Source organism: Schistocerca gregaria, chromosome 9 (genome assembly GCF_023897955.1).
Source record: "Schistocerca gregaria isolate iqSchGreg1 chromosome 9, iqSchGreg1.2, whole genome shotgun sequence".
NCBI classification, from domain to species: Eukaryota; Metazoa; Arthropoda; class Insecta; order Orthoptera; family Acrididae; genus Schistocerca; species Schistocerca gregaria.
Window position 1 is genome coordinate 163,638,681 of NC_064928.1, and position 24,273 is coordinate 163,662,953.

Below are 24,273 nucleotides of genomic sequence, written 5' to 3' on the forward strand. Positions count from 1 at the left end.
GCGATGCTGAGTTATATTATTATCAGCAGTGTTAATAGCCATACCAACTACTGTTTGCAAACAGAGTGGTCAGAAGTGCTGCAATGACAATAAAGTTTGAATATGCCTCCATGGCTACCTGAAGCAAAGCTGATTGCCTCTCAACACAAAAGTAATGTAATGTAATGTTAGGTAATGCATGAGAAGAAAAATACCGTTTCACTAAAAGATTGGGTTTCATTCATTCACAATTATCAAGTACTGATGAGTGAGATTTAAGGCTGAGCTAGCCATGGGTACAAGATAGAACAGTGTACAGCACAGTGTAGTGACTTACTCTCAAAATTCAAAGATCTGATATTTCAGTGGTGCTATAGATCCATAGAGTTTACAGTAACTTCTATCATGATCATGTTTTAATTACATATAGGGTTTTGACAAGCCCTATCCCTTCCATCTAATTTCCCATCTGCATATAAGTTGGTAAAGACTCCACATAATTCAGCCACCTAGTTATGTTTGGAGATGTCACAGCTACATAGGCGTTCAGTTTTGTGCACTGAATGTGCTCCTTCTGATTGCCACACTTTGCAATTTTCTTTTGGCACTTACCACAAGAAATCATAAATGCTCGACTGTCCGTGTGTGTGTGTGTGTGTGTGTGTGTGTGTGTGTGTGTGTGTGTGTGTGTGTGTGTGTGCAATTGTGCAGTCCTTTCTGTTTTTGCAGATGATGGACTTATGTATTAGAAGCATGTTTCTTGTTCCTCAGTCACATGAACTTTGGTAACCAAATCACCAGTGGCATAACTACAACTATAACGAGGACAGTACATTAGAAAAGTGAAAAAATGGTGTGACAACATACTGCTACACAGTTCAGTTATGGGAACGAATACTTATATGTTCTTACACATGGATCACAAAATACCTCAGAAGCTCTTCAAATATACACTGCATGAGGCATTGTCTGCATTCCATGCTATAAATGAGTAGCACAGTGTTACAACACTAAAGAATTATACGAGTACATCCATAGTGATGTTATTTTAAAGTGAAATTCCAGGAAAACACTATTACAGACAACAGTAATCTATTGCATGACATACGAATTACATGAATTTACAGTTAGTTAATTCCACAAACAGCTAGATATATTCCTAAAATGTTTTATTTTAGAGACAGAACCATTTTCAGGGTATCACACCCATCTTCAGATGGCTTCAGATATTTCCAGGGTGTGACATTCAACACTGACATTAAGAATATTACGTAATATGCTACAGTGATTTAATTACAATATATGTGTTGTTTGCAATTCAACACATATATACATCGACATGAAAAACCAAATGGACCACAACAATAAAAAACGCCATATACTGAAACTTATCTAAGTGATTATAAATATTTCACATTATAACTAAATAAACGCAAGCACTTTCGAGTATTTTTACTAATGAAACAATTCATAAAGTGGCACTAAATATTAAATATTCTTGTGCAGTGAAGGAGCAGATGACAGGCTGTTAATCAGTACATACTGAAAATATTACCATGAAACCAGTTGTGGCACTAAAATAAAACCTATTTAGAAGTACACTCCTGGAAAAGGAAAAAAGAACACATTGACACCGGTGTGTCAGACCCACCATACTTGCTCCGGACACTGCGAGAGGGCTGTACAAGCAATGATCACACGCACGGCACAGCGGACACACCAGGAACCGCGGTGTTGGCCGTCGAATGGCGCTAGCTGCGCAGCATTTGTGCACCGCCGCCGTCAGTGTCAACCAGTTTGCCATGGCATACAGAGCTCCATCGCAGTCTTTAACAAATGTAGCATGCCGCGACAGCGTGGACGTGAACCGTATGTGCAGTTGACGGACTTTGAGTGAGGGCGTATAGTGGGCATGCGGGAGGCCGGGTGGACGTACCGCCGAATTGCTCAACACGTGGGGCGTGAGTTCTCCACAGTACATCGATGTTGTCGCCAGTGGTCGGCGGAAGGTGCACGTGCCCGTCGACCTGGGACCGGACTGCAGCGACACACGGATGCACGCCAAGACCGTAGGATCCTACGCAGTGCCGTAGGCGACCACACCGCCACTTCCCAGCAAATTAGGGACACTGTTGCTCCTGGGGTATCGGCGAGGACCATTCGCAACCGTCTCCATGAAGCTGGGCTACAGTCCCACACACCCTTAGGCCGTCTTCCGCTCACGCCCCTTCATCGTGCAGACCGCCTCCAGTGGTGTCGCGACAGGCATGAATGTAGGGACGAATGGAGTCGTGTCGTCTTCAGCGATGAGAGTCGCTTCTGCCTTGGTGCCAATGATGGTCATATGCGTGTTTGGCGCCGTGCAGGTGAGCACCACAATCAGGACTGCATACGACCGAGGCACACATGGCTAACACCCAGCATCATGGTGTGGGGAGCGATCTCCTACACTGGCCGTACACCTCTGGTGATCGTCGAGGGGACACTGAATAGTACACGGTACATCCAAACCGTCATCGAACCCATCGTTCTACCATTCCTAGACCGGCAAGGGAACTTGCTGTTCCAACAGGACAATGCACGTCCGCATGTATCCCGTGCCACCCAACATGCTCTAGAAGGTGTAAGTCAACTACCCTGGCCAGCAAGATCTCCGGACCTGTCCCCCACTGAGCATGTTTGGGACTGGATGAAGCGTCGTCTCACGCGGTCTGCATGTCCAGCACGAACGCTGGTCCAACTGAGGCGCCAGGTGGAAATGGCATGGCAAGCCATTCCACAGGACTACACCCAGCATCTCTATGATCGTCTCCATGGGAGAATAGCAGCCTGCATTGCTGCGAAAGGTGGATATACACTGTACTAGTGCCGACATTGTGCATGCTCTGTTGCCTGTGTCTATGTGCCTGTGGTTCTGTCAGTGTGATCATGTGATGTATCTGACCCCAGGAATGTGTCAATAAAGTTTCCCCTTCCTGGGACAATGAATTCACGGTGTTCTTATTTCAATTTCCAGGAGTGTATATGTGGCTGGTTGAGTTATTCAGTAACTATCATTAATAGTCATGGAGTTCACAAGCTCCAACATGAATAAAATAAAATATGAATTTATATTCAGATTTGTTATTGTTGAAGCTCATTGATGTGCAGGGACATGTTAAAACACTTGTTTTCATGAATGCCCTAGTTATTAGAAGTCACGGATCCAAATAAGAAAACTTTCTTAAACTACCATAAATGACGCCATCTCTGTCATGGAGTAGTGGATAAAAATTTTAACAGATCGATGCACCATGGAACAGATATTGCACTAAGATTTCGTAAGTAGGTCTTGTGAATGCCTAGCAAAAGCACTTGACTGGCAAACGATGGTCAGAAAAATACCATCATAAATTTAGTTGATATTTCGCACAAGATTGAATGATAAAGACAGATATAATGCCTCAAGCTCTACAGTCCAAAGTAAGTAACAATCTGATTTTTTTATGTTGTGTACTTCGCAATTACTAGTTTCCCTTTTTGTAGCGTGATACATTTAATCATAGGTGACCACTTCAGACTAAATTATAGAATGGTAATAACTATGGAAACCAATATTTTATCTAATAACTGTTAGGCATTTAATTAAAAATGTGTAAGGCAGACACACCATGATTCTATTGCACCTGGTGCATACTTACAAGATACACTAATAAAATAGATAAACCCACAACAGTGACGGAGTATGCTTAAACAACTATTGATAATATCATAACGATAATACTTAAATACTAACATGGCACTCGAACAGTAAACTCCACAGTAGCAGAGTGTTTTGAATTCATTATGTACATTAATAGCAAGGCTGATGGAACTCAGCACACTCAAACTTCAAGAATCTCACATTTCACTACATATCACTTTGCTATATTTTTGTGTCTCGTAATAACCACAATAATGCAATTGTAGAATTTCTGTAACATACAAAGGCACGTTGGCATTCTTTTCTTGGTAGACAGTATCCATGCCATAACGTTGGACAGCTGGATAGAAATGGTAGAACTCTACATAATCATGCCACCTGACATCATTCTGCTCGAAGGAAATTACTTACATTTGAGTTATATGTTGATTACAGTTGAAGTTGGCATTATTATAAGCTTTTTATCGTTCCAGCAAATTATTGTAGCACTGTAACAATACTCACGACACATTTAATAGATGTGAGTCCTATAATTATTATGATTACACTGGTGTTGCTGTTCTGATACTAAGCACGTCTAAGGCTGACTCCTAAGGCAGCTCTGCAGTCAGACGTAACTTTTACAACATAGTCATAACAATCGAGACATGCATGAGAGTTGCTGCTCTTGAACCTCATATGAGACTAGTTATAGTAACACTAGTATTCACTAGTATGCACCTGCAGGTATAGTTTGAGACCTTTCCTGTGTGAAGAGGTGAGTGCTTCTCAAGTCTGCAACTGCTTGTAATTCCCTTTATTCACACACCATAACTATATAGTGATTGCCTATCATGAAGAAGTAGATGTTTCGTCAAGCTGCTGTTAAGTTTGTATTTCTTTTCACAAAATGCTGCATTTCTATAGTCTGTTCCAGAATGCAGCCACAAGTTCTCCCTGACGTTCCTCCTCTGCATAAATGTTTTTACACTCATAGACATTAAATATTTACAGCTGTTCACCGATGTAGAGTCGTGAATGTTGTATTTGTTCAGCCTGGTGCCTAAATGACTTTCCACCCAAATCACAAGTTTAGGGCTGTTCACCACTGTCTAGCCTTCAGTACTGCTTTGGACTACCATTTTGTGTGAATGTCTTGTTGCATACTACACAGCTTTAGAGGCGTTTACCAGGGTGGACCTTCGAATGTTGCTTCAGATGATAATTTAGCCTAAATGTCTTGTTGCACACACCACAGCGGTAGGGGCGTGCACCAGTGTGCAGCTGTGAGTGTCGCTTCAGATGACCATTTAGCTTGAAACTCTTGTTGCAAAAGCCACAGGTGTATGGGCGTTCACCAGAGTGCAGCTGATAATGCTGCATTAAGTTACTCTTAAATGCAAATGACTTGTTGCATACGCTACAGTGGTAAGGGCGTTCACCTGTGTGGAGGTTTGAATGTATCTTCAGACTACTATTCTGGGTGAATGTCTTATTGCACACGCCACAGCGGTAAGGGCGTTCACCAGTGTGCACCTGTGAGTGTCGCTTCAGATGACAACTTAGCTTGAAGCTCTTGTGGCACACGCCACAGGTGTAGGGGCGTTCACCAGTGTGTAGCATAGAGCGGTGGATCAAGTAACTGTGAAATGAGAATGACTTGTCACAAACGCCACAGCGGTAGGGGCGTTCATCAGAGTGGATCTTTGAATGTAACTTCAGGCTACTATCCCGTGTAAATGACTTGTTGCAAACGCCACAGCTGTAGGGGCGTTCTCCACAGTGCACACGCAAGGACATCTTCACATGAGAACTGGAAGTGAGTGTTTTGTGACACACATTGCTGAAATGCAAAAAATCACGTCTCATGTGAGTGTGATCCTTCAGATCCTGCAGACGTGCAAATACCTTTTTGCAGACATAACAACTGTACCTGTACAGCAGAAGCATTGCACTAGTTTTATTCACACAGGGTGCTTCCTGCATGGTGGTGCTTTGTATCCTGTTGCCTGTTCCAGAAGCCAAGCAAACTTTAGTACGCAAACCATGTCTATCACCAGAACCATTGTCGTCCCTGATGTCAGTGAAGTTATTACTGGAGAAAAAATAAAAAATGTCTCAGAATATTTTGTCATAACAGTACAAGCATGCAAATGACCATTATACTAACATATGCTAGGACACTGAAAGTGTCAAGAGATCACCATGAATGCACAGCGTATGATATACCATGCAAATCACGCTATAAATTAAGAGCACACTAGAATTAATAGTTTTAGTTTTTTTTCAAGAGGCAACAGAAAGATTTGAGCTCATATGAGACATTATTTTAAGCCCCAGAAAGTTTGAATGTTTCTAAGGGAAGCCACAGAAGATGATACATGTACGTACATCCACTAAAGCAATGTTACTACAAAAAGAAACACCAAAAACAAAGCCACAATCAATGCTACAGCAGACATAAAAATCTACCTGATAGGGGATCACATAACGCTGCAAACTTTTACATTCATACCTATACAGCATAAGACATGCTACCATGTGTCTAGGAGTCATTTAACTTCAGATATTCCTCTTTTTGTAGTTCCCTGATATTTTCGGACATATAAGAATCTCTTCTTACCCAGTACAATATTGCAATGGCTGTCCTATTCCGAATTACAATGTAGAGTTCCTTTGGACATGCATAAATGTCCAAAGGAACAAGCACTGCAGCGACTACAGCCATTATGAAATACGTGAAATGCATCCACATTTGGAACTATGGACAACCATCAGCTGTATAATGGCACGATGACAATGAAAATTTGTGCTGGAGGGAGGCGAAAGTGTACAAATGGTTGACGATATATAGAAGTTTGGTCTGGCCTTGAGTTGTGCTTCGGTAGCCAAACGGTAACGCGACCGCTCGTGATAAGCGGGAAATCCGTATCTGTGTCCTAGCCTGGCACGAATTTTCACTGTCGTAATTCTGCTATACACATGATGGTTGTCCATATTCACAACTGTGAATTACGAGTATTTCATTTATTTTATTAGCCATCCTGAGAATTACTACTCAAAGGTTACAAAAACGAATGATCCATTTTCTTTACATTACTATAAGGGATGCTACCTTTGTCATGAAGCAATGTACAAAATATTTTAGAAAGTGGTGGAGTACGGAATTGATGTTGCACTAACAAAAGCCTGTGCAGACCTTGCAGATGCCTGAAAAAAAACTACTTACATGACACTATGTGATAAGAAAGATCCAACTAGGACGTGGTTTAAACTTAGCACAGGTAACATTTTTATAAGAAAATCGACAACTGCAGTATTCTTATATCACCTGGATGAAGTGATGTGTTGTACGACACATACAAAACAAACGAATAATGATCAGCACCTCAAAAGTTTTATTTATATAATGAGTTTAGTATAGTATGCTGTTCTGAGGTTCGCTTTCTTTCTTTTTATGTACTCTGGGGTAGAAGGGATGCAGCATATCTGCAAGCCAGGATGACGATAGCACTCTTCACACTTCACATTATCTGCTTTATGAGGCAGTTTATTCCATGTTGCTGGGTCCTGCATAGAGATGTGGTGTGAACTATGGAAGAACTGCCATGTAAATCACTATGATACCATGTCACTATTTTAGCTGTTGTTCAAAAGAGAATTAAAGTCAGTTATTAAAAGATGAAATTGCATTGAAGACATGTAATAAAATGGCTCATTTGTTACAAAGTATTGCATGAGGTGTTCGACTATTGTAACGAATCGATCAGTACATTGACATTATCGAAGAATTCCTCCACATCATTTATTCGAGACCTTGTCGGTTTCGAGCAAAGAAGAAGTTGCCAAAAGAGACGAAGTCTACATTAAAAAAGACACACATAGTTATTCTGTCTTTGCAGTTCAAGCACAGTGGGTCATAATTAGTAATTAATGCTGACCAAAGATTTATTCACAAGCATATCACATGAAATAACGTGCAGAACACTTCGAGTTGGCGACCAAGTCCAGAACCAGAACATTTCTGTGCTGGAAAGCCGATAAAAATTTGATGAGAAGAAGAATATAACAGTTTTCACCATACGAAATCTTATCAAATAGTGTGGTTGTCCTTAGCACTGAAGGTCAACATCCACAACTAAGCAGCAGTGAAAAATTTAATTGGCAGCACAACAAACTCCGGGTAGCTGTCAAGAATCCCATTTAGGACTTTTCACTCTAGAACATCGGCAGATTCAGCCGCCAAACCGATGTACAGCAACCCAATATGTCCATCGCATAGAATCTGTCTTTCTGTCGTTATCCCAACATGGAGAGCTAAGAAAGAAAAACTGGGTGAACTGTGTAAATTACAATTAGCTTTCCTTTTGTTATAGCGGTCTTATAGTATTCAGAGAACTCTTTGGTGCGAGCTTTGGTCATTGACGTAGGAAATACGCGACAAACGTCGTATACAATGTGCCAATTGTGAGGTCATATCAGTATCTATTTCGTGAACCCAATAAAGAGAAGCGTTATGTACAAGAACGCTTGCAAGCGATATATGCATCGAATGCACTACTGTCATGGAGCAAGATACCGATTTTGTTTACACTGATCGGAACTACTACGACGAAAGATGAACGACGTGGATTTCGGTTATAGCGTTCACAACTCCAAAAAGAATACATGAAAATTGACCAATGACGACATCAAATGTAACTTCACTTATTTACTCTTCATCGATATCTCATCTTGGACAACTGCATGTGATGTGTGTGCTGCCAGTAGAATTCCTTTTTTTCCATAGGTAAACTTTAGCAATATCTCTTAAGAAAATTGGCAAAGTCTTCTTACCATGTAAGCACCAATCGTGGTAGATGCACTGAAAAATGTACAGTTCATCTCGGTCTCCCAGTCGTAATTCTCTTTTTATGGATAATTTCACGGATCTCCATAACTGCTCAGTGTTCTGTGTGTGCACAGAGATCATCAGAAGACACGAATTCGACAGAATGGTTTACAAGCTTGTGGTGAAATCCCTCTTCCTTGAAAGTGTTTAACGATTTCCATCCATCTGTAATGACTTTGGTGCGAAGCAAGATGAAATTCTTGATAAGAGACACTAAAGTCTGTTTAGTCATGGAATACACTTTCACACAGAAACATTTTCTTGATTGTCTTTCTATGCCTCCAAATACCCAAACCTGTTCAGATTCGTTCTTGAGAAATCAACCTTTCCCGTACTTTCCAGTTGTTAACTGCGACACATGTATTTCCACAACCTTGTTGACACCACCTATTGGACCACAGTCATTAGTCACAATTACATAACACACTTCACGACAGAAGCCGTAATAGTCATGAACAGTATTAATCGCCAGTCCAATTTCCGACACTGTGTTTTCCAGCATGTAATCTATAATCCAGCAGGAAACCAAGATGATGCTATGCTGTATTGTCAGTTTAGAATAGTCAAACCATGTGTTTTTCTTTATACTTACTCTTTTCTGACATTTGCTACAATACTGTTGTAAAATGAAGTCAGAATCGCTACTTTCTGAACACAGTCTGATGCAGTTCTCTCCATAATAACCCGCGGAATTTCTAGTGTCGTGATTTGGCAGCAGATGACATTCCCAACAGAAGTCTAAGCAATATTCAATGGTACTCAACATAAGAATCAATATACGCCACATGGGACAGACACTGCTGAAAACTGTACCTCCATCAGTCTGCTCTACGAGACTACTGAAAACAAATATTCTTCACCACCTGTTATGGGTCAATGCTGTCGCTCGAAGTGAGATTCTTTTCTGCAGATTATGTGTCATTGCTCTAAATAAATTCAATATCTGCCGACCGTTGTGGCTGAGTGGTTCTAGGCGCTTCGTGTTCGTGTTCTAAATGTGCAATACGTGAAAAATTAGTAACTGTCTGGTTTCCGCGGATGAGGCAAGGCATCCCCTCCAACTTTCACAGTCTCTTCAATGGTTTAACGACTAATGTGTGGTCACTCATTTACACGCAAAAGAAGAACATATGCCATAGCTTTTGTCGAGCGATCTTGCTGAAGAAGTGCTTTAAACTGTTTGAGGGTTGTGACGAATGGGACAGAATTTATTGTGCATCCCTGCCTGAAAAAAATCAACCGCAGTCACGCACTTTGCATCCCAGAATAGCGAAGCCACACCTTTCCCTGACGATTCTACAGTTTTGAGCTTTCTCTTCTTTGGCCAGTTTGTTGTGCCATTTCACTGACTGCCTTTTTAATTCTGCTTTTAAAAAATGAACTCATGTTTCATATGCCGTCACAATTTTCGCCAGAATTTCTCTCCCAGCAAACGGAAGAGCTGCAATGGTTGAGAGCAAATTGTTTTTCTTGCCTCTTTATTCTGGTCGATTAACATTATTGTATATCCAAGTTCCACAAACCTTGAGTATCCCAGCTGTTAAGTGGACTACACCCTGCTTATCTAACCCATGTTAATTTAGGCAAGCATTTGACCCATTTCTGGAAAAAACTATTTGATGCAGGACCTTAATATTTTTACTATATGTTACATGATGCTAATAGAGTCTGTACTAAAATCTACGTTACCCATTTTATAGTTTTCAATAAATACTTTTTTTAAGTTATTGACAAAATATATTAAGTTTTTTCCGCAGAAAATGTTTTTTGTGAACTTTCTAATGGGGGAATAATAATTAATGTAGTACCAGAGGTGGCATTTTATGTTATGCAGACTCTTTGAAAATTTTATTTATTTATCTATGATAGTTTATGATATAATGCGGCATATGTACTGAAAATTTTAGTTTGTGAGAAATTGACTTTAAAGAAAAATATTTTGTTACTTAGAGTTCATTAAAAATGTCCTGCTGCATATGATGGCCCTTCTTTGGCCTCTAGCAGGTCTTCTAGCTTCTTTTTAACCTTTTAACCTTCCTGGATATTTGTCTTGCTTTCTTGGCCACATTAGAAGCAGACCTGTCTGCATCAGTTATCCTCATTTTATCACAACATTGCAGCCCAGTGATCATATTTTCATCAGGATTAATTTCCAGCATTTTCAGTACCGAACACTTTCCGATATTACCACAATTGAATGTAATAACAGCATCATGAACTCCTAGTTTCATTGTATGCATACCCACAATTATAGTTTTAGGAAGGCGGTTCCAAATTATGCTGTTGAAACATTCATCTACATCTACATCCATACTCCGCAAGCCACCTGACAGTTTGTAACGAATGGTACCTTGAGTACCTCTATCAGTTCTCCCTTCTATTCCAGTCTCGTATTGTTCGTGGAGGGAAGGATTGTCGGTATGCCTCTGTGTGGGCTCTAATCTCTCTGATTTTATCCTCATGGTCTCTTCTGAGATACACGTAGGAGGGAGCAATATACTGCTTGACTCTTCAACAAAAGTCCATACCGAGCTACTGAGCGTCTCTCCTGCAGAGTCTTAAACTGGAGTTTATCTATCAACTCCGTAACACTTTCGCGATTACTAAATGATCCTGTAACGAAGCGCGCTGCTCTCCGTTGGATCTTATCTATTTCTTCTATCAACCCTATCTGGTAAGGATCCCACACTGCTGAGCAGTATTTAAGGAGCGGGCGAACACGCGTACTGTAACCTACTTCTTTGTTTTCAGATTGCATTTCCTTAGGATTCTTCCAATGAATCTTAGTCAGGTATCTGCTTTACCGATGATCAACTTTATATGATCATTACATTTGAAATCACTCCTAATGTGTACTCCGAGATAATTTATGGCATTAACTGCTTCCAGTTTCTGACCTGCTATATTGTAACTAAATGATAAGGGATCTTTCTTTCTATGTATTCGCAGCACATTACACTTGTCTGCATTGAGATTCAATTGCCATTCCCTGCACCATCCGTCAATTCGCTGCAGTTCCTCCTGCATTTCAGTACAATTTTCCATTGTTACAACCTCTCTACATACCACAGCATCATCTGCAAAAAGCCTCAGTGAACTTCCGGTGTCATCCACAAGGTCATTTATGTATATTATGAATAGCAACGGTCCCACGACACTCCCCTGCAGCACACCTAACATCACTCTTACTTCGGAAGACTTCTCTGCATTGGGAATGATATGCTGCGTTCTGTTATCTAGGAACTCTTCAATCCAATCACAGAATTGGTCTGATAGTCCATATGCTCTTACTTTCTTCATTAAACGACTGTGGGGAACTGTATCGAACGCATTGCGGAAGACAAGAAACTCGGCATCCACCTGGGAACCCGTGTCTATGGCTCTCTGAGTCTCGTGGATGAATAGCGCGACCTGGGTTTCACATGATCGTCTTTTTCGAAACCCATGCTGATTCCTACAGAGTAGATTTCCTTTGGAACGCTACGCTCTTCTAGGGACCTACGGTACACAGCTGCAAGAAGGGGGCAAGTTCCTTTGCATACTCTGTGTAAAATCGAACTGGTATCCCATCAGGTCCAGCATACTTTCCTCTTTTGAGCGATTTTAATTGTTTCTCTATCCCTCTGTCATCTATTTCGATATCGACCATTTTGTCATCTCTGCAACACTCTAGAGAAGGAACTACAGTGCAGTCTTGCTCTGTGAAACAGTTTTGGAAAAAGACATTTAGTATTTCGGCCTTTAGTCTGTCATCCTCTGTTTCAGTACCATTTTTGTCACAGAGTGTTTGGACATTTTGTTCTGATCCACCTACCACTTTGACATAAGACCAAAATTTCTTAGGATCTTCTGCCAAGTCAGTATATAGAACTTTACTTTCGAATTCATACAATGCCTCTCGCATAGCCCTCCTCACACTAAATTTTACTTTGTGTAAATTTTGTTTTTCTGCGAGGCTTTGGCTACATTTATGTTTGTGAAGTTTCCTTTGCTTCCGCGGCAGTTTTCTAACTAGGTTATTGTACCACAGTGGCTCTTTTCCATCTCTTACGATCTTGCTTGGCACATACTCATCTAACACATATTGTACGATATCTTTGAACTTTGTCCACTGATCCTCAACACTATCTGTACTTGAGACAAAACTTTTGTGTTGAGCCATCAGGTACTCTGTAATCTGCTTTTTGTCAGTTTTGCTAAACAGAAAAGTCTTCCTACCTTTTTTAATATTTCTATTTATGGCTGAAATCATCGATGCAGTAACCGCTTTATGATCGCTGACTCCCTGTTCTGTGGTAACTGTTTCAAATAGTTCAGGTCTATTTGTCACCAGATGGTCTAACATGTTATCGCCATGAGTCAGTTTTCTGTTTAACTGCTCAGGATAGTTTTCAGATAAAGCACTTAAGAAAATTCACTGGATTCTTTGTCCCTGCCACCCGATATGAATGTTTGAGTCTCCCAGTCTATATCCGGCAAATTAAAATCTCCACCCAGAACTGTAACATGGTGGGGAAATCTGCAGTAGGAAGAGAATGCTGGTGAGAATAAGATTCTCCAGTTGCCTGTGCCCTATTGTATTTGTGCCACAAATTTTCTCCTGATGGACATAATCCATGACATGGCTTATCAGCTGAGGTCTTATGGAAAATATGGCCCAAACATCTCTGTTCATTGCCTCCAGGTTTTCTTTATTTCTCCTAATTGCCTGCCCATAGTATACCTGCAAGTTTTCTATTTCAGTTTTAGTTAATCGACGATGTCCAGTCAACGATTTTCCATCTTCTTATTTTTTTCCTTTCATATCAACAGTTTTCACAGCCTTGCTTCCAAACGTTTCTGTACGTAGCCAACACATTCTATTTTGCTAATAATGGCACCTCCATATGGCTTAGAGTTCACCACTTACTGTCACCACCAACCAAATATTTGGAGTACCATACTCTTCTTGTTTCTGTGGAGCGATGAAATATTTGTTGTACTCCATGAACTTCCATACCACCATTTGTTCCTCTAAAATTAGCCACTCAGTTGTGTTCTTTATGTTCATTGACTTTACAGCATTTGCAATTTCTAGACACTATCTCCGCATCTAACACTTAACTGGTGTCTACACTCATAGCAGTCACTACTCCACTCAGAGAAGTACGTCCTCTTTTCTGCCAACTTCCATCAACTGCAACTGCAATATCCGAACATCGATCGTTTTCTTCCACTGCTTCCCTAGCAGCCAGTCTGATGCTTTCCTCACTGACCTCACATACAGCTATCTCTAATATTTCAGTCAGCTTTTCAAATTTATTTCATGGTTGATGTAATTTCATCACTGAGCAAAATGTTCTCCCTGCAGCCAGGCCCTTGCCAATGGATTGTAAGGCATAAACTAATCTAGTATTGATTTCATAAGGGCCACTTGCATCTGGTTTTGAAGAACTCATAAATGGAATCACAGCTGAGCATTTAGTGCAAATTAAATCCAAAGCAATTGCTAGGCTTTTCTCCTATTGGCACTCTTACCAATGTTCACACTCTGTGACTCACTACGCTGTCTATATTTTGTATAAATTTAGAAATTACATTTGATAATACTCTCAAATTTATAATAATGATACTGCACCCCTTGTCACAATAAATTCGTTGTAACTCTCTTGAAATGGTGAGAGCCTCTTTGATGATGCAATTGTTGAAGAATTACAGTTACAAACACCATTGCCAGGCGACACAACCTCTTGTACAGAAAGCTGTCTAAACTTGTTTCCTCTAAATAGTCGTTTCTTGGAAATGCCTTTACGTTTCGTCATCTTCAATAAACACAACATAACACATGTGAACAGGCACTGCAAATATAAGTATAACAATTACTCGAAATCTCACTTGAACAAAACTAACCTCATGTTTGAAAGCATGTTGTATACAAACAGGAGAAACAAAAGAATACCGACCGTTGCATTCCAAGAATAGCCAACGCACTCTGGAGTAAAAAAAATCCCTAATGTGCAATGTAGGGCATATAAAGATCTAATATATATACAGAAAAGAGGATCACAGAAAAGTGGGCGTGGCACATAAACACACGTGGTCGAAAAATGCTCTTTAAATGCTAAAAAAAAATTTCAGCAAAATACTTTGCAGAGTACTTAAAACCTTAATCTATCGAAATATGATGAAAACCGAAAATCGATTTTTTCGACCTTAAATAATCGTCATTGTGCTACCTTTACTGAGGGAGATAATGTGAGAAAAATCACCTGCAGTTGCCTGGCGGTCACCACGAATTATGTCGTTGACTCGCTGAATGTTGTGGAGTGTCACTGCAGTCACACCAGCCCACTGCTCTGTGTTTTGTCAGACGATGGTGTTTCTCGTTAAAGTTTGATACAGTAATGATCTCTGATACAATAATGATCTCATCACCTAAGTGGTCTGACATCCACTGTTGCATCGCCACACACATTTTTCAGTCATTCATGAATACTAATGGTTGTTTCACTTTCTGCATTCAAGAATTCTATCACAGAATGCTGCCTGATAAAAAAAACGATAACAGCCATTTTGAAAGCGCTTGCAGTAATGGCATCTGTTGATGCAGAAAATTACTATTGCAATGGATTGGAGAAGCTTCGCGGAATAGTGCCAAATTCAAATTTTTTCACTAACAAGTCTTATTTAAGGAAATAAAAAATGGGAGGCATTACATTTTGGCTGCCCCTTGTAGTTTGTGTGAAAATCTGGTTGCAAATGTCACAGCTGTGTGTTCATTCAGTAGTGCCCATCGAATGAACACTTTCCAACTACTGAGATTTGTGGATTTTTGTGATAGGCACCACAAGGAGGCATAAATGTCTAACTGTTCATCTGTGTGTGTGTGTGTGTGTTTTTGGGGGGGGGGGGGGGAGAGCACGCATGCATGCATGTGAAGTCTCCCTCAGGTCCCTCACATATGCAGACTTCTTTTTGCAAATGAAATACTTACAGATGACATACACTCTTTCTGCTTGGTGGTGAAGTGTAACCAAACCACCAGTGCCATTACTACGAGAATCGTACACCATACCAAAGGGGACTGAGCAGCAGAAAAGTGAGATAATGCTGGGCAATGTACTAGCCAACCACAACTTCATTGCACTTGGCTTCCCTCAGCAGTTATCAGAAACATGCAATGATGTTAGAGTAAAAAACGTGCAGTGGTGACTAATGAATACACATAGGACTGTGAATGCTTTCAGGACATTTGCGCATATACTTTCAGGTAGTAGAGCATCTCCTTGTCGAATATCACAATAAAAACTCACGAAAAGCCGACCAAAGCGCCCTTACTCCCAGCTGCGATAATGTTGTGGTTGACTAGTAATGTGATACAATGTGATCATGAAAATGGAAAATTATGTGGTCTTACACATGGGTCACAAAAGTGCCTTGGCAGCTCTCCACAAATGCACTGCATAAGACATTCTCTGAAATAAACATTATAAATGAGGAACACATCCACCAATAGTTACGTTTTATGAACTGAAACTTAAGGAAACCACCAGGTGTACAGCTTAACTGTTAGGAGCAACTGTAATCTATTGCATAAAATATGAAGTTACAGTCAGACAATCTTATTGTTGAAGCTCATTGACATGTTGGGATGTGGTATGACACTCTTTCCATTACTGCCCTACTTGTCAGCAGTCGCCAGTCACAGATACAAATGGGAGACATTGCTTTGACTACCATAAAGGGCGCTAACTCTATCCTGGTGTAATGGATAAAAACTTTTATAACCATGGAACAGATACTGCATGAAAATCTTTCAAATGTCTAGCAAACAGTGTGGAACAAATGATAGTCAGAAAAATTCCATAATAAATTTGGTTGATATTTTTCTCAGGTTTTCGTTCTTGAATGGTAGTGAGAGGCAATACCCCCTTACAGTCTACACTCCATATAAAGTAATAAAATCACATGAGATCTTTATGTTATATACATTGCACTTACTACTATGCTACTTTATTTCTGGATACATTCATATGTAAATAACCGCTCAACTTCAAACCATGGAATGGTCATTAACACTGCAAACATGTATTTTTATAATAATTATTTGCATTTTAATATAAACACAATGAGCAATGCAAACACACTGTCATGTTACAGAAATTGTTGCATGCTTACAACCTAATAATATGAATCCATAAACCCACAATAGTGACAGAGTATAGTTAAACAACTATCAGGGACATGGTAACAAAAATAGTTTAATACTACTGTGACATATAAGCAGTAAATTTCACACAAATAAAGAGTTTTGCAGCCATTGGATACATTAACTTTAGGACAGATGGAATTCAGCACCTACTCAAAATTCAAAGATCTTACATTCCAATACGCATTACTTTCCCAGCTTTAATGTCTCATAATGGTTACAATAGTGCAGTTGCAGGAACTGGGTAATATACAAATGCATGTTGAGAGTCATTCTTTCTATGCACTATCCCTGCTGTATCATTGTACTGGCCGCCTGACATCAACCCACTTAAAGACTGTTATTTATATATGATATATATTTTATTATAATTACATTTGAGGTTTCTGCGACGCTTTTTCATAATTCCAACAATTTACTGCAACACCTTAACAATCCCCGTAACACATTTAATTCATCTAATACTTATAATTAGCCGGCCGCAGTAGCCGAGTGGCTCTAGGCACTTCAGCCTGTATCCATGCGACTGCTATGGTCTCAGGTTCGAATCCTACTTCAGGTATGGATGTTTGTGATGTCCTTAGGTTAGTTAGGTTAAAGTAGTTCTAAGTTCTAGGGGACTGATGACCTCAGATGTTATGTTCCATAGTGCTCCGAGCCATTTGAATCAATACTTATAATTATTTTGACGACACTGGTGTTGCATTTCAATTATTATGCAAGCATAAATGTGCCTATGTAGGCAGCTCCCCAGCCACACTTGACAGTTACAGCACAAACAGCCACAATTGTCAACACAGACATAAGATTTCATGATCTCAGGAAAGCCGCTTCTGCTCTTAAAGTTCTAAAGACGTAAGTCACAGCAACAGTAATATTCGGTAATTTGCACTGACAACTATAGTTTGAGACCTTTCCTGAGTGAAGAAGTGTATGCTTCTCCAGTCCGCAGCTGATTGCAAATCTCTTCTTACACGCATTGCAACTGTAGATGGGCTTTCACTTTCATGAAGAAGTAGGTGTTTCCTCAATCTGCAGTTAAGTTTGTATTAGTTTCGACAAATGCTGCAACTGTATGATCTCTCACAGCATGAAGCCGCAAGTGTTCCTTGAGACTCCAGCGTCGCGAAAATGTCTTTGGACACATACTACAGTTGTACAAACGTTCACCAGTGTGTAGCCTCGAATGTTGTTTTCGGTCGGACTGCTTCCTGAATGACTTGCCACATACATCACAAGTGTAGGGGCGTTCACCGGTGTGGAGCATCGAATGCTGTTTCAGACTTCCACTTTGTGTGAATGTCTTGTTGCAAACACTACAACTGTAGGGACGTTCGCCACTGTGCTGCTGTGAATGTCGCTTCAGATGATCACTGTGCTTAAATGTCTTGTTGCACACGCCACAGCCATAGGGGCGTTCACCAGTGTGCCGATTAGCATGCTTTACCAAGTAGCTATTAGATGCGAACGTCTTGTTACAAACACTACAGCTGTATGGACGTTCGCCGGTATGCAGTTCTGTATGCTTTTTCAGGTCGGAATTTGTTACAAATGACTTATTACAAACGGCACAGCTGTAGGGGCGTTCACCAGTATGCAGCTGTAAATGTCGTTTCAAATGACCACTTAACTTGAAAGTCTTGTTGCACACGCCACAGATGTAGGGGCGTTCACCAGTGTGCACAGGAAGATGTACTTTCAAACCAAAACTTGTAGTGAATGTTTTATGACACACATTGCAAGAATGCAAAATTTTACTTCTGATGTCACTACTGTACTCTAGATGCTTTGTACTCGTTTTATTCCCACAGAACGCTTCCAGCCTGGTGGTGTTTTGTATCCTGTTGCCTGTTCCAGAGGCCATGGAAACTTTGGTAATAGAACTGCCACTGTCTCCAGTACTGTTGTCGAACTCCACGCCAACGAAGTTATTACTGGAGAAAAATGGAAAAAAGTCTCAGAAATATTACAACAACATAGCTAAGGAAGAGAAAATTACACTAACATATGCTAGGGCGCCAAATGAGCCAAAAAATCCCCAGAATGCAAATATTTTAGGTCCCAAAAGCTTGTAAATTTGGGAGAGATTATTATGAAGAAGTAAAATATATGTAGATCCACTAATAGCTATGTTACCACAAAAAGAACATCAAGAAAACACGAACCGCCATCATTGCTACATATGTAAGAAGTTACATGATAGGGACCATGTAACTCAAAGTGCATACATTCCGAACTTCGACATCTACAGCTGTACTCCTCAAGCCATGCTGGTGTGTGTGTGTGTGTGTGTGTGTGTGTGTGTGTGTGTGTGTGTGTGTGTAGGACACTTAATTTAAGTTCCTCTTTTCGTTATTCACAGATATTTTGGGATATGTAATAATATCTTCTTAGCCATCCTACCACCCAGAAAACAAATGTCACTGAAACTTATGAACAACTTTTCTTCGATTACTATAAACGATGCCACCTTTGTCACAGGCAATTCATAAAAAACTTTACAGAGTAATGGAACATGGAATTCATGTTGCACTACAAAAGCTTGTGCAGATCTTGCAGCTGCTTGAAAAAGAAAAAAAGTGCTACTTATATGACAATGTGTAGTTAGAAGAAGGTCCAAGTAGGATTTGGGTTAAATTTAACACAGGTAGCGTCTTTAACAGGAAATCGACAGCTACAATACCCCCCCTCACATTAACACTTCATAGCTTAAAAAATATAATTAGCCATTACTTGTGTCACATACAGCCTAATTGCGACATTTAATTGCTGGTTGACTGATATAATTGTTCACACATTATTTCCCAATACTTAAATTAACTAGGTTTCATTGTTGGCATACAATTCTGTCAATACAATTAGAGCCAGCCGCTGTGGCCGTGCTGTTCTGGCGCTGCAGTCCGGAACTGCGGGGCTGCTATGGTCGCAGGTTCGAATCCTGCCTCGGGCATGGGTGTGTGTGATGTCCTTAGGTTAGTTAGGTTTAAGTAGTTCTAAGTTCTAGGGGACTTATGACCTAAGATGTTGAGTCCCATAGTGCTCAGAGCCATTTCAACCATTTTTGAATACAATTAGAAGTAGTACACACGTAATTTTAATAAAACATTTAGCTGTACCAATTCCAACAGCCGCTTTGATTCATATAACATTGGACATTATTCTGGTCACAGGAAGGTGTGTTCCTTTCTGAGACTATTTTATGAAAGGCAAACTATTCTAAAATACTCTTATTATTTAGCAACTGAAATAAATTATCTACGAAATTTTTCAGAATTAAGTTATTATTACAGTTTAAATTGCAATTGGAGAATCATCACAGGTAACATAACGTTTTTGTTTCCTTTCTGTGCATGTATCTGGGTTTCAATGAATGCAGCACATCTAGAAGTCAGAATGACTCTTATTATTCTTCACGCTATCAGGTGACTCGAAGATTTATTCCATGTCGTCGGGGCCTTCCTTGCAGATATAGCGCACGTCATGGAGGGAGGACTGCTGTGACAATCGTAATGAAGTCGTGAGGACAGTTGCACCATTTTTGCTGTCATTCTGTTAGCAGTCATTCAGGCGAGAATTAACGTCAATTACTCTCAGATGAAACTGTATTGAGGACATGTAATGAAACAGCTAATTTGTTACAAGACACTGCATGAGATGTTCGACTACTGTACTGACTTGATCAACATACTAATATGAGTGAAGAATTCGTCTACATCATTTCTTGGAAACCTGAGATTTGAGAGAGACATTTTCAGGTTACAGCACAGAAGAAGTTGTCGAAGGAGATGAACTCTACAGTAACGATGACATATACTGTTATTCTGCCTCTGCATTTCAATTAACAGCGACCAGCCATTCATTTACAAGTACAAGAATACCACATAATGTAACATATGGAATACACCACTGTGTTAAATAAATATCATGTATATAATGAATGTCTCTCTACTGACAACAGGACGATCAGATTCTTAACTACGCGTTTTGATGAGTTTAAGGTACGTTATAGAGCGATCTCTCTTGAACACATGCCTAGCACCTTTTCATACGACTGCCCCTAGTTTCCAAGGTATGGGATATTGAAGTTACTTTGCGTAACTCCTACACATGTGAGAGTATCATTTCGATCAAGCAAGCGTGACACAATGTCTAGGTTTAGTGGCATCCAGAATGATGTGATGGATTCAGACGCTGTCCATGTACTTTTTCCCCCCTTAACTGTAACTGTACAGAGCATCACTAAACAGTATATGGCATGAAAAATATTTCAAAAATAGTCAATTTCGTCGTAGTTAGCACATTAATAAATCAATGATTACAGCATAGTATGTTCAAATATGTATTCCATTTGTGGTTGAAATTCCTAATATTTAGATAGCTCCAAAGAATTCGCAACAAGGGACAGAGTATTGGTAGCTGTGGAAGGATTCCAAATACAGATGAAAGTACTGATCTCCAATTTTGACCTCGATTATGTAATTAATACCGATCAAAACGGCTGCCATGATTTTTTGACATACAACAGAACCCTTGCATAACAAGGAGCGAAACCCCCCTGAAAAAAGATTAGCACAGTGTACTGTAACTTCATCACGAAAGATATTTCCGTACATTTTCTTGTGTATGCTAGAACAATTTGAGATATTTGGTCAAATTTTTCAAAAAGCTCATGGTTCATAAATTTAAAAAATACAATTGTGTCCCGCGCGAAATCATGGAGTTCACGAAAGCGTGGACGAAAAGCTTTAAAAGAAACGTTATTGCATCGTGGGGAAAGTAGACTGATCAGATGCTTTACTATCAAATCTTTGTAGACGAAAGAAAAAGAAAGCTTCTCTACTTTAAAATCATTCCACGCAAATGTACAACACTTTTCTAATCTCATGATGTTTATTTTCTAAGCAGGTTAAAAGTTTTACGAAAAAAATTCAAAATGCTCCAGACTAATAGAAAAATCACTTTGAGAGAAAACTCCATAAAAATACATCCGATTATTCTGCGTCAATTTAGTGCTTCAGCTACCACAGGAATGATCAAATATGTGTGGTTGTCATCGAAGTTGATAGAAGAAAGTACAATCATTTTTAATTCAAGTGAACTCTGTTTTCCAGTATTGCTTCAAAGAAATCTGAGTGCTTTCACAGCACCAGCTTTCATTACAGGTATGTGCTGTTCTACAAATTTATGTTTAGATTGCTTCTATGACAGGCGCCATCCCAAATCCTGTTGTAGCACAGCAAGTAATGTAAGAGGTAGCGAATAAAACGATTCTGCAAACTATGCTGTAATAAACGAAATAAACATTTCAAGAAAGTCAGCTGTCATGATCAATTTATTAATAAAATTTCTACGGCGAAAATTGAGTAATATGGACGAGACACACGTTCTGTACAACGAAACTGAAAAAACACAAAATTAGAACCCATACCGCCAGCCTGACAGCCAGAAACTTTATCTGCTGCACTATGACCACTTAATAAAAAGATGAGTAACGTTAATGGTATAGAAAATACACACAAAACTTCAACATCTATTTCACCATGAACTAGGGACTGCTGCATAACAGGCCGCTAACCAGGTATTCACGACAGAGCCCTCTGCAAAACATCTAAGACCCATCAAAATCTGTGATCAACATATCTGAAGGTTCGCATGTGTACCAAATTGCGTGGCAATTGGTTTTTATGGAACCTACCACTCACACTGAAGATGGCAGTCAAAATATTTGAAAAAAAAAAAAACCACTGCTGTACCAGGTCCTTGCCCAAAATAAGATGGATATGGTGTCATATTTACAAGGAAAGAATTTTCCAAAGAAATAAAATGTATACTACTAATAGGTAAGTATACAGTCAGCAATTTCTATATATTGTAGAGGGTAAGGGGTTATTTTTAGGAACTATGGTGCGAAACTGTGATTTAGTGTGTTTCAGTGCGCGATGCGCCAGCCTCACGTCAGACGGTAGACGAAGGCTGGCCCGCGCATTATGTAGGTGACACAGTTTTGCATCAAGTGTCGATATGTGTGTGCATGAATGGCAGCCATCAACAGCCAGAACGCAGCATTAGCAGAATGATGCAGGTGTGGGCCACATGTGGCACGGTTGTGTTAGCCAACTCATTGAGAAGGTTCTAAAAAAAACACGGCGCAGTGTAACCGGCGGGTTCAGCACCGGTCTGCACTATTTAAGGGCATTAGATATGGGCGTCGGCATCGGTTCGACCGATTGGGCGTACGGTAACTGTTACATCGTCGTCATGAGTGATGCTGTCCTTAAGGACCAGCCGGCGGAGGGCGTTGCCCGCTGCTGCACTCCCGGCGTCGTCACGAGATGCAGCGTCTGCAGGAGGCCAGCTGGGCTGGGCCTCGTGTTGCTAACTTCCTACTGCCTGTACAGCCGCTGACCGAGCATGGCATCACGTTCCCCGGGCTGCGTGCATCTGCACGTCTCCACCACGACATGAGCGGTGGGGCTGAGCTACGGGAAAATGTAGTGGGAGAACCAACAATAAAGACGAATATTTCTAAAAACAGCCACCTTCTTCCACCCAGCCGCACCCTACAACCCCGACCATGTCACCCGCTCCGGTCATCCTATTACAAGTAGTGTCAGTCTGGCAACCTGCGCATCACACACTCATGTTACAATTGCTGACAGTAGTGGTCTCCTCCCTGGATTTGGAGGAAATTGTGGCTGGTAATCGACGAGGATATGTGACACATGAGAAGGGCAACAATGGATCAGCAACTCCTGCAACATGACTAGTAAGTGCCAATTTTTCGTTTGGTGGTTGGTCTGAACCTGTAGCACAGTAAGTCTTCCTCTCCTGTTCTTCTCTCTGGGCTTACTGTAGTCTTGATTTGATAGCTGGTAGTGATGGACCAGTCCATGTCAGCTGAGGTGGCTATTCAGCAGCTACTTGAGCGAGTGTCAGAATTAGAGATAGAGCTTGCTCGGTATAAAGAAGTGAGCAAGGATCGGTTTCCTGTTAATTCAGTAATTCTTGACACTAACGCTGCGTCTTTGCTCATCCGTCTCTCAGAAAAAGCTGGGGAGCATGTTATGATTTTGTTTGAGAACCTTAGGATGGCCACTAAATTGGGAAATTGGGGTGTAGAAACACTTTGGCATGGGCTAAGTTGAAAGTAGCTGGGGATGCCAGAGCATACATTACATGCCATGAAGAATTAAGGGATGTTTGGACATTTGAAGTAATCAAAAAAGGGTTGCTGAAAAGGCATCGAAGCAAAAATACGTCTAGATACTATCGGCAACAATTGAATAGAATGTATCAAAGAAATGAGGAATCAATAGAAGCTTTTGTAGATCAAATTTGAAAAATTAATGTTGATACCTATGAGCTAACGGATTCTGATAAGATTAATGAAGCCATTCTGCAGGAAGCTGAGCAGAGGGCACTAGACGCATTTTTGCGGGGAATACAACACAAAACCTCCCGCAAGATTAGGATGGAATTCCCTAAGACTCTCAATGAGGCAGTCGAAATCGCTGTGGCGTTAGAGGAAGTTGAAGCAGTAACAAAGACGCGAGA

The 24,273-nt window shown here is 40.3% G+C and overlaps 1 protein-coding gene across 3 annotated transcripts in view; it reads right to left on the reverse strand.

The window, feature by feature from the left end:
- The window catches only part of LOC126291563 (zinc finger protein 501-like), a 405,002-nt gene that overhangs the window by 38,093 nt on the left and 342,636 nt on the right, over positions 1 to 24,273 (reverse strand). Inside the window, exon 8 of one of the 3 annotated variants that reach the window (XM_049985080.1) lies at positions 1,004 to 5,735. The exons of 1 other annotated variant lie outside the window; for it this stretch is intronic. In XM_049985080.1, coding sequence (XP_049841037.1) covers positions 4,817 to 5,735 — 919 coding nt within the window. In that variant the 3' untranslated portion in view covers positions 1,004 to 4,816. Of the gene's footprint in view, positions 1 to 1,003; positions 5,736 to 16,940; positions 18,654 to 24,273 lie in introns of those variants that run through there. One more of the 3 variants, XM_049985081.1, reaches the window with a different exon arrangement.